Source organism: Lipotes vexillifer, unplaced genomic scaffold (genome assembly GCF_000442215.2).
Source record: "Lipotes vexillifer unplaced genomic scaffold, Lipotes_vexillifer_v1.1 scaffold139, whole genome shotgun sequence".
Taxonomy (NCBI): Eukaryota; Metazoa; Chordata; class Mammalia; order Artiodactyla; family Lipotidae; genus Lipotes; species Lipotes vexillifer.
Window position 1 is genome coordinate 919,223 of NW_006793370.1, and position 11,085 is coordinate 930,307.

General features: G+C 36.7%; 1 protein-coding gene across 1 annotated transcript in view; it reads right to left on the minus strand.

Moving 5' to 3' along the window:
• The window catches only part of USH2A (usherin), a 773,469-nt gene that overhangs the window by 266,931 nt on the left and 495,453 nt on the right, over positions 1 to 11,085 (minus strand). Inside the window, exon 40 of the mRNA XM_007466317.1 lies at positions 6,933 to 7,561. Within this exon, the coding sequence (XP_007466379.1) occupies positions 6,933 to 7,561 (629 nt within the window). The remainder of the gene's footprint in view (positions 1 to 6,932; positions 7,562 to 11,085) is intronic.

Genomic DNA, 11,085 nt, shown 5'->3' on the forward strand with positions numbered 1-11,085 from the left:
CGCTCCGTGGCATGTGGGATCTTCCCGGACCGGGGCACAAACCCGTGTCCCCTGCATCGGCAGGCGGACTCTCAACCACTGCACCACCAGGGAAGCCCAGGCAGGCGGATGCTTAACCACTGTGCCACCAGGGACGCCCAGGAAGATACATCTTTTTGACAGTACTGAGTTGGAAGACATGAATCTACTTCCACAGAGAATTTTTATAAGGAATTTTATAGCAAGGCGGAGAAGGCCATTGCCATTATAGCAAGTAGCCTATCAGAAATGGTATCTAATTTGATCATCTTCCTGAAAATATCCTGGAGCTATTACTAAAAATAAATGTGTCCAAGCTTTTTAAAGAGCCAGTTAGTTAAATATTGGATTCTATTCTTTCCAATGCTTAAGACTACATTTACTAGAGTGTGGCTAAAATATGTGAGATTGAAACTTTCATTCAGCTTAATTTTCCATGGCCTTTTATATATCTATTGTTCATAGAAAGGATTATAAAATATTGCTGCAGCCCAAAAAACTCAGATCCAAGAGCATGTTCCTGGCCTAATAAGCAAAAGGAATGTTTGCTAAAACAAGACTTTTACACTGATATTTTCTAAACAGAATTGTAGTTTCTGGCTGGGAATAAAATGTTTATTTTGGAGTTGCTTTGCCAACAATGATGATTTCTTTTATTTGAGTGGTTCTTAATTGCTTAGATTTCCATTCTCTGTTTAGTTATTGTAAATTTGCAAAAAAATAGGACAGGTGGGTAGGTGTTTAAGGAGCTATTGACTTTTACCTATTTGTTCAGATCCCTGAAGAGTGGCCCTAAACAATCAAGGGACCTACAAGATCCTGGTTGTAAGCAAAAATTTAGGGAATGTAGGTTAGATGATTGGCTTCGGGACTGAAAAAAGTAACACACATAAACACTGTAACTTACTTCTAATTTCTTTAACTCCATCAAACCATATTTAAGAACTTTATGAATAAGAGGATTTATGAAGATTGATATAATGGGTTGAGAATGGGCTAAGAATAAATATCCTTGATATTTGATGTAGGTTATTCAACCAACGCTGTGAGACTTGGAACAAAACACTTAACATCTCTGGGCCTCAGTTTCCTTGTATCTAATGTTAAGAGACAACCCTCGCCCTCATATCTACATAGAAGATTTTATAATTCTAAGACTACTTAATCAGTACAGAATATGAATGACCACAGGGTATGAGACTGTGGTAACATTTGACTCCATATGGTAATTCCTCTCAACAACTGACTCCCCGGCAAATCTTCTCATACAGAACAAGGTGTACAATAAGCATTTGTTGAAATGAAATTAAATTTTTCCTTTAAGATATCTTCCTTTTCTTTTAAAGTTGTTAATATTAATTTTTTTACTTTGGATATTTGATTTGCATTTTGTATTCAGAGAAAAAAACCAAAGATATTGATACATAAAGGAAAATAAATTATGGTCCTTCACCTCGACCTCCTCCTATCCCTCCCCATTCCCACCCTTTAAAGGTGAAAAGGTGATAGCTTTCAATCTATTCTGCCATACTTTCTCACACAGCAAATATATCCACACATACGTACGTTTTCTCTCTCTCTTTTAATTTTTTTTCTGGAAAAATTTTATTTTTTATACCCATTTTTATACCCATTTTTAATCTGTAACTTGCTTTTCACACTCAACTAGAGATCATGGGACACACCCTATCATGTTTTGTGTTGCATAATATTCCTTTCATGGCTGAAAACAGACTATTCAGTTATCCTACTGACTTGACTTTACTGTTAAAAACCATATTTGAAAATGTATGTATACATACGATTGTACTTTTTTTTTTATTTAAAAAATTTTTTGGCTGTGCTGCACAGCATGTGGGATCTTAGCTCCCTGACCAGGGATCGAACCTACGTCCCCTGCGTTGGAAGTGTGGAGTCTTAACCCCCTGACTGCCAGGGAAGTCCCTGTACTTATTTATTATTGTATAGGTTAGCAAGAATTGCTATACCAAAATGTATGTTTAGTGTTAATCATTATTGATGGATTACTTTCCGAAAAGTCTGAAGTAATTCACTTGATCACAAACAATGAAAGAAAATGTCCATGATTTGTGTCCCCACAAATTCTTGAAATTACTACTCCTTTTAGAGATCAGATTTGTGGTTACCAGAGGCAGTGGTGGGTGAAGGTGGTCAAAGATGAAAACTTCCAGTTATAAGATAAATAAGTACTAGGGTTGTGATGTACAACACGATGAATACAATTAACACTGCTGACATTACATATGAAAATTGTTAAGAAAGTATTGGGTTGGCCAAAACGTTTGTCTGGAATTTTCCATAAGATGTTACAGAAAAACCCGAACAAACGTTTTGGCCAACCTGATAAATCCTAAGAGTGCTATCACAAGGAAAAAATGTTTTCTTTTATTTTGTATCTATAGGAGATGATGGATGTTCAATAAACTTACTGTGATCATCATTACATGATGCATGCAAGTCAAATGATTATGCTGGACCCCTTAAATGTATACAGTGCTTTGGGTCAACTCTATCTGAATAAAACTGGAAGAAAAAAAAGAAATTACTAATCCTTTTGGTCTTGCCAGTATTACCTTATTATTTCTTTAATTAATTTGTAGTCCCTTGACTTTTTAAAGATATAAATATTTTCAAACATTATTAACTCTTTGTATATCCTCTTATCACATTATTTATCCGTATTTTATACTTTGTTTTCTATTGAGTTGTCTTTTTATCGTAAGTTATTAGAAGTTCTTTGTTTATTATGGGGAAGTAATTTATTTTTCTATAATGTCTTATAGATGTATTTTCCCAATCTATCTTTTGAAGTTTAACATTTTTTTGAGGAATCTTATATCTTGCAAAAACCAAATTGTTTTCTAGCTAAATATAACTATCTCTTCTTTTAAGGCTGCAGGGTTTGCCTGTGAAATGGGGATAATAATAGCCTTTATCTGACAGGGTTGTAGTAAGGACTCAGTGAGAGCAATTCCTGGAACTTAATATGAACTCAGCGAATATTAGTTGTCATTTTCTTTCCTTCCATATTCTGTAATACCCTATATGGGAAAAGAATCTGAAAAAGAATGTATATATGTATATGCATAACGGAATCACTTTGCTGTACACCTGAAACTAACACAATACTGTAAATCAACTATACTCCAATATAAAATAAAAATTAAATTTAAAAAAGAATTTATAATTTTTTTTTTGACTCGTGAATTTGTTTTTATTTTTATTGGGCTATAGGGGATGGGTTGGGAAATATCTCTGTAAGTTATGCCCTACTAGGGAAATGTCCAAGAATTTATAAGTTTTTAATGGTTTGATTTAAGCAGATATCAAAGACCAGCCCATCTTCAAAAACAGGTGAGGATGATGACTAAGACTTAATTCTTCTTACTTTGGTTTATTATCAACCTGTAAATGAGCAATGCTAAGAGTACACACCATAGCAAAGCTGTGCGTGGACACCATCTGGGGGGACAGGATTGTTGTTGCTTGTCACACACACACCAAGGCTGGTGGTTTTGGCGATCTGAGCCAAGAGAGGACTCTTCTACCTGAAAAGCTGAGAGCTGCAGGCCTGCTCTTTCATTCTGCTTTAGCCGTGGGAAGGTGGGCCTGCGAATGGGGCCATCAGAGTTCAGAGGCTCATGTTATCACCAAAAAGCAATTTTTTTTTTTTTTTTTTGCTGCGTCACATTTATACAACTTAGTTATTCTATGTTTTATTTTTATTAGACCTCAATCGTACTCAAGACTCCAGTGGAATAAATTTATAAATTGACTTTTTCCTAATCTGGTTTTATGCTGAATATTTGTTAGAAATGGCTACTGAATCTTACAAGTCTTTTTTCTGCATCTATTGATTAAAAAAAAAAAGGGCTTTCTCTTTTAATCAGTTGATTTAAGCAGTATGTTGATAGATTTCCTGATGTTGAACCAAACTTAACATTTTTGGAATCAGACCAGATTTGTCCTGGTATACCATTCTTTTAATATACTCCTGAGCTCAATTTGCTAATATTTTATTTAGAAGCTTTGGCTCTATAGTCGCAGTATGAAATTAGTCTATAGTTTTACTGAACTATCTTTTTCAGGTTTTGGTATTTTTTTACCAACTTTATACAATGAAATGAATTTTCTTAAAGTGATGAAATATCACATCAAAGTGCATGGCTTTCACACAACCGCTTTGACAATATATATTCTTTTCCTTGTAATCAAATAAGATATTAAGAATATAATTTTGATATGCAACTTTCCCTTTTTTTTTAAAAATTTATTTTATTGAGGTATAGTTGATTTACAATATCAAACCAACTATAACTTCTGCTGTACAGCAAAGTGATTCAGTTATACATATGTATATATATGTGTTCTTTTTCATATTCTTTTCCATTATGGTTTATTACAGGATATTGAATATATTTCCTTGTACTATACAGTAGGACCTTGTTGTTAATGCAACTTTCCCTTCCTAATGCTCATGTCAATGCCAAGTTATCTCTTTATACTTACTAAGATGCTACTTTGGGTTATTTTCTACTTGGCCTAAGTATGTGAAGTCTCCTTGCTTTCCCTATTAGATGCAAGCTCTTACAGGTGGAGTGGTGGTGAAAAGACCACATGGTACAAAATGGGAAGAACTAGGGTGAAATACCAGTCCATTTCCTTTATTATCCCCTAACCTATCAGCTGGTAGTGTTTATTCCTGATTTGTTTCTTCCCTCAAGTCTTTTTCATTTCTGGGCATTTTATATATCTGTTTATGTTGTTTTGACTAAAAGGTACACTCCATGAAGGTGGGGATTTTGATTTGGTCACTACTGTATCCTCAGTGTCTAAAAGAGGCACTCATAAAGATTTATAGGTGCTCAATAAAGGTTAGTAGAACTGAAATTATTATTATTGTGTCAATAATATTACTGACAATTCTCTTCATCCTAATATTTGCAATGACTCTATGAAATAAATGTTGAATAAATTTCTTAACCAACGCGTTCATGACCATCCTTCTGTTTTCCTCATATTTTATCCATTTGCAATTTTAACTTTTAAATCTTTTATTTCATAAAGAGAAATCACTGTATTGCTGTCACACTGCCTCTGTTTACCAGATAAGCATATCACGAGCACACTGACTTTGGCAGTCTGAAGATCTTTTTGAACCTAACGTGAGCCCAAAATTCTGAAGGGTAAATATGTTGTTTTGATATTATTTAAACACATATAATCCAATACTAGATTCAGCTGAATATTCCTGATGACTCTCTTCATTGATAACTCCTGATTTTCTAGCTATAAAGTGAGAATTAATAAAAGGTGTGAATTTTAAAAAACTATCACTAATGTCCCATGTCTGCATATTCCAAGCACCTTCTTAAAGACTTTTAGATTCCTGACCCGGTGAGTGCCTGTGAGATTCTGCTCCCAAGCCAAGCTAATCTAAACTTTACTTTAGCAGGTTGACAATCCATGTACATCGTCTTATTTCTGGATGAGGTTACAAAATGCAAAGAGGAAGGAAAAAAAAAACGAATGAAAGAAAAAGTCAGGCAATTTGTTTTGAATACTTTTGATCACCATTTACAGATGCTGGATCACATAGAATTGGGCACTGAGCCATTATTTTTTCTGAAAATATTTATCATTTTTCAGATCTGCCTAGTTATTAAACTTTTGTTAGAAAGAATCCAGAAAAAAGTCCATTATCTAACTTTGCCTTTGTGAAGGGACTGTGTTTATGTCACATCTTGTTGATTGGTACTGCTACTGAAGTTTTGCAAAATTCCCTTAGGATTGAAAAGAAAAGTCATTTCTGGAATGATGAATAACTCTAGGTTTGTTTGGGGTTTTCCTCTGGTTCGTTTTGCTTTTCCTTTGAATGAAGAACAATTCTTAAGATTGCCCAATTCATATAATAAACATCGTACATCATGTCCTTCAAATTAATTTCCTTTTAGTGTTTTATCAATAGGATTCTATACATTTGTGGTATTTCTATCAAGAAGGCGTGTTGCTTTGACCAATCTCATGTTGAAACTAAGACAGACTTATAAAAATCGATTTTAGTTTGTAGGTTCAATTAAATTTCTTCAAGAATTTACACTACTTAGCATCACCCAGTGTTTGCTTTTGGTGGGACGAGAGAACACAGAACAGAGATTCAAGTAATAAATTTCAGCAGATGAACTCTGCTGTTATGCAAATGTCCTTTGTTTTGTGCTCTGGTGAGCAAGCTGCTACACCAATGCTTTTGGCAGTAGTACAAGATTGAATCCATGGAAGCATGTGTGTATTTACACAAAAGAGGCTTCTAAGCTACAAAACTCCCTCCTGTTTGGTTACACTAATTTCCCTTGAATGAAGTTTGTATGCAAGCCAAAACAATGGTAGTTATCCTGTGCTCTAGGGTTCGTTCCCAGTAGAGTGAAGTGAATAACTGAACAGTTCCTAGATAGCCCCGTAATCGGCTATTTTTATTTCTTTCTCCATCATCTTGATCCTTTGATCATTAAAAAAAAATCAGAATATCGGTAATTGGAGCTTTTGTTAATACATTAATCCCTTCCCCCGTATTTCCCCACCTCCTCTCATTTTCTGATCTATTTAGATCTGACGTGGTGGTTAAGCTAAGCATCCCACGGTGGCATTCAAAGGATTTCAGGTGTGTGAGGCAAATGGAAGCATCTCAACAATATAATTAAGGGGTTACAGGGAGAAATGAAAAACTGACATCGAATTCAAGATAGTTTGGGCCAAAGGCCAAAAACCCAGTTTCTCCAGTGAATGCCTAAAACAACACATGTGTACGTTTTGTCAGTAGATGGCTCTGTTCAACACAGAGTCAATCCAGGGTAAATTCCTATGTCTGCAGTGGAGACAGACACGCCGTATCTTACCTTGGCTGCGTCGGGCCCTAGCACATCCACCACGGGGGGCTGCACCCCAGCAGGGCGTGAGGGTCTCGTGGTCACTTCTGCCCAAGCGCTGCTGTTTGTACCTCCTCCAAGAGTGCTCATCAGGACCCGATACTCATATTTTGTCCATGGGCTAAGAGCAGGAGTCTTGTCGATAAACCTCATGGGATGACCTCTCGGGAAAGTCACCAGGGTAGAAGCTTCCTCCTTCCCTTCGACTCTTCTCTCGATTGTGAAGTTCTCCACCAAGCCGTTGGGATGGGTGGGGGGTTGCCAAGATATAATCACGGATGTTGGGGTATCAGAGAACAACTCTGGTCTCGGGATACCTTCTGGTGCATCTGGGAGTGTCCATACAGTCTGGGACTCTGGTGACAGGGAACACCCTTTTGACGTACAAGCTTCTACCTGAAATGTGTAGGCTGTATAGGGGCGCAAATGGACCACTGTGCCGTTAGTGACATTTCCGGAAGTTTTTAAGCAGAGACGGCCATGTTGGTGAATGTTATAATGGGTAATGATCCCATTGCACTTTAAAGGATGCTGCCAGGTGACCAACATCATTCTTGACTTCACATCCCGAAGAAGCGGAGGGTCTATAGGTCCAGGTTCTACAAAGTAGAAAAAAAAGTAAGACAGGATACCTCTTAGAAACTCCCCACATCTCCTCAGAACAAAACTAAAATGAGTGATAACTCTCCTACCAGAGTGTGAAACTGGACACTTGGTGAAGGCCAATAAGTAAGTGGCCAAGTGTCTCTTACACATTTACTCTTAAATGTGTAAGAAGTATGTACTTGTTGAACATTATCAAATTCGATTGCCATTTTTGTCTCTAAGATAGCTTTATTAAAATCATTTCTTTTTATTAAAGCTAAGGATTCAAAATATCACAAGGACCTGAAACAAAGACCTTAGGAGAGAAAGATACAAGAGGGCGGTTGTAACCAAAGTTGTAGCTTCCGCCCCATTTTTCTAGAACCCCAGCAACTCATTATAAGCAATAACACTGTCTTAACAAACCTGCATATTTTACAGCCCAGTAAAATCCTTCAGCATCTCTCATTATATATTCCATATTATCCCCAGGTCTGTTTATCATTCTAATCCATGTTTTGTAATTTATCTACTCCCTGTTAATATTATAGGTGATTTTTTTTTACTGTGACTGTGACAGAAGTTGCCGATTTAGCTCTTTCACCTACTGATAAATAAACAATGCACAGATCTGACCTTTAGGTTAACAGGTTTAATGCTTGCTCCACTCAGCACTCTAACTGATTCAATTATCATAAAGGTTCAGGAGGCTCCATGAATACTGAAAAAGGCCCGCCATATGCCCGCCTAGGTGTTGTGGAACAGCAAATATCCTGCAGCCCTCCAGAGAAATTCCTTAATTGTAAATAATTTCACCATGCGACACACTCAAGTCACCTTGAATGCAAACCCCTCAGCCTGCGGAGGCAAAGTGTTATTTAAGCTTTACTGGGCTGCGTTAAATTCTGCAATTTGAAGGGCTGTTAAGTTTTTCAATTGAAATTTCATTTAAAATGCAGGTGCTTTTTATTATATTGAGGCTTTACTGCTCTCTGGGTACAAGCAAGAACATGGTGCAATAACACAAATCTGGCTCAATCACTGATCAGTAACAGCTGTAATTCCAGAACATTTAGCATTCTTATAAACCATGGCCTGAAATCTATAAATTGCTACAAGAGATCAAGAAAAATCCTATATCCCCCTTTTCTGCCCACAGCAATTTGGACATCTATGCGATTTTTCCGTGAACATCAGATTTTATGGAAGAATCTTTAAAAAAAATATACTTGGATTTAGTAATTGTTTAAAACAGCGTTGATTATGTGTGTGTGATTCAGTGTTATAACCAAGGTTTAAATTTTAAACGCAACCACTGCTTCGCAGAGCTAGCGACTACAATAATAGCTGATGATAGGAGCGTATTTTCACACGACATGATCCACGTATTTGTCACCAACTGGACTGATGGTAGAATCATAATTACTTTTTGAGAGGAAAGCTGTTACAGTACACGAACCCTGAAATCAAGCCATTTTTGACAATTTGGTAATGCATCCTATTTGAAGAGAAAAATACTTAAAAGTACAGTGATCTCGATATGGATCACATTTTTCATTTTAGTCTGTTGTTAGCTTTCATTTTAAAGCTTTCGTCAAACCACTGTGACATTTCTTACTTTTGCTCTCCGGTACACAGTAGCGGTAGCAATTATTATATCAAAATAGGGATGCGGATCCTTTCTTATTTATACTTGCCATCTAGATTTGGCTCTCTCCTGAAGAAAAGCAAGCACAAGTCTTGTAAGATATCAATGTTGTCTTGTAAAACGAAATCCTCTGAGATTGGGGTCCATAAAAATCAATGGTGGAGAATCAAGCCTTTCAAGTCTAACCCTAACTCACCCTTCCCCGCTGAAAAAAGAATAATATATGCTTACAAATCAGAATATTTTCTATTAGGGTTTTCACTCGGGTCTTCCATAATTATTCCTCATCTGTGCATTATCTCAAACTGTGAGCTTCGTCAGGGAAAAGTGACAACAATGATGCAGTTTGTTCTCTGTTTTGATGGGGGTAAGCCTTTTATTTCTCCTGCCTACGATAATAGTCTTATCAAGGAAACATCCAGGATAATGAACTGGCACTTCAACCCTCCACAGAACACAGCCTTTCCTTAAAGATGATCTCCTATCTTGGGAAAGAAGAGATGTTTAATTTCAATTGCATGATCTTTTCCCCCGCTTAAAAGCCAGAATACATTTCATGAGCTTCTGGCTCTAGCTGAGTAGGGCCCCAGCACTTGCTGCAGGAAGGGTCCTTAAAGCACGCGACTCAGGAGAGGATGCCGAATGCAGCTTAATTAGCTGCTTTGGCTAAGGAAGCGTTAAAACCTGACTCTTGGCAAGCTTTCAATTTAGTGCTTTAAAATGATAAGCCGAATCGTCTAATTCTATATACAAATCAACCGGCATGCTACTGCATGGCTGAAAGGGTCACCACAATTATGTAAAACATGAGTAATAACTATAATTGGGGTAGTTTGCTAATACAATAAAAAGCTCTGAACATGAGAAAAGTTATGCTCACAGCAGTAGCTATCACTTCTAAAGTAAGAATTCATGGATGAAACGACATGAAAAAGATGGTTATAAAATTTTAATGGAATGATAAAAGGCAAAAGTCAGCCTCTCAGCTGAATTCTTAAAATCCCTATATATCACAATCAGCTCCTTAACTGTAAAATCAATGTGGAGTATAACATGTTGTCAATGCGGCTGTCACTGGAGGGGAGACCGGCAAGTATGACAGCCACACAGCTCAGCTGGCTAGTGATGAAAATACAACCGAACAGCCCTCTCCGTGGGTGTAATTGTTTAGAGAACTCCCCTCCTGGAGCGGGGAACGGGGAACATCCTTTCTGTTCAGATCACTGATTCATATTTCAAGCTGTTTCATTACAGCATTAATAACAGAAAGTAGTTTCATTTTGGCAAATGAAATTATCTTTCATGGGAAACGATTTCGCTCATCAGCTTCAAAAATTCAGCCCCAGCTTAAAAGAGAGTAATGAGATTGTTCACGGAGGGGTCTGCTTATTTATTTTTATACTCAGGGGTGTATATTGGGAAGGATGGGTGCGTAGGCGTGTGTGTGTGTGTGTGTGTGTGTGTGTGTGTGTGTGTGTGTGTGTGAATAAATGGTTTGAATGACTCACATCTGTAGTGTGTATATAACTTTTTTCAGTGGTTTTCTTGGGTCTTCTACAAATTGTTTGCTACTAGAGTTACCAAAGATCGCTCAGTTTTCCTGGTATGTTATTACCGCCTTGAAGCAAATTTTTGCCATTCTAATTAAAAACTCACTCTGTTCAAAAGCTCTTTTTCAGCAATATTAACTCCATAAGTGGATATCCTCTAAATCTGCCAATGAATTAAAAATCAAGGTGGCAAATATATGGATATATAATTATACAGAGTAGTACATACCCTACGCTAATTGTTCCTGTAGCCTCTTGATATTCACTACTGAAATGTTAGCAGAAGAGTGGAGTCATGGATTCTATTCCATCTTTTTTTTTTTTTTTTTTTTTTTTTTTT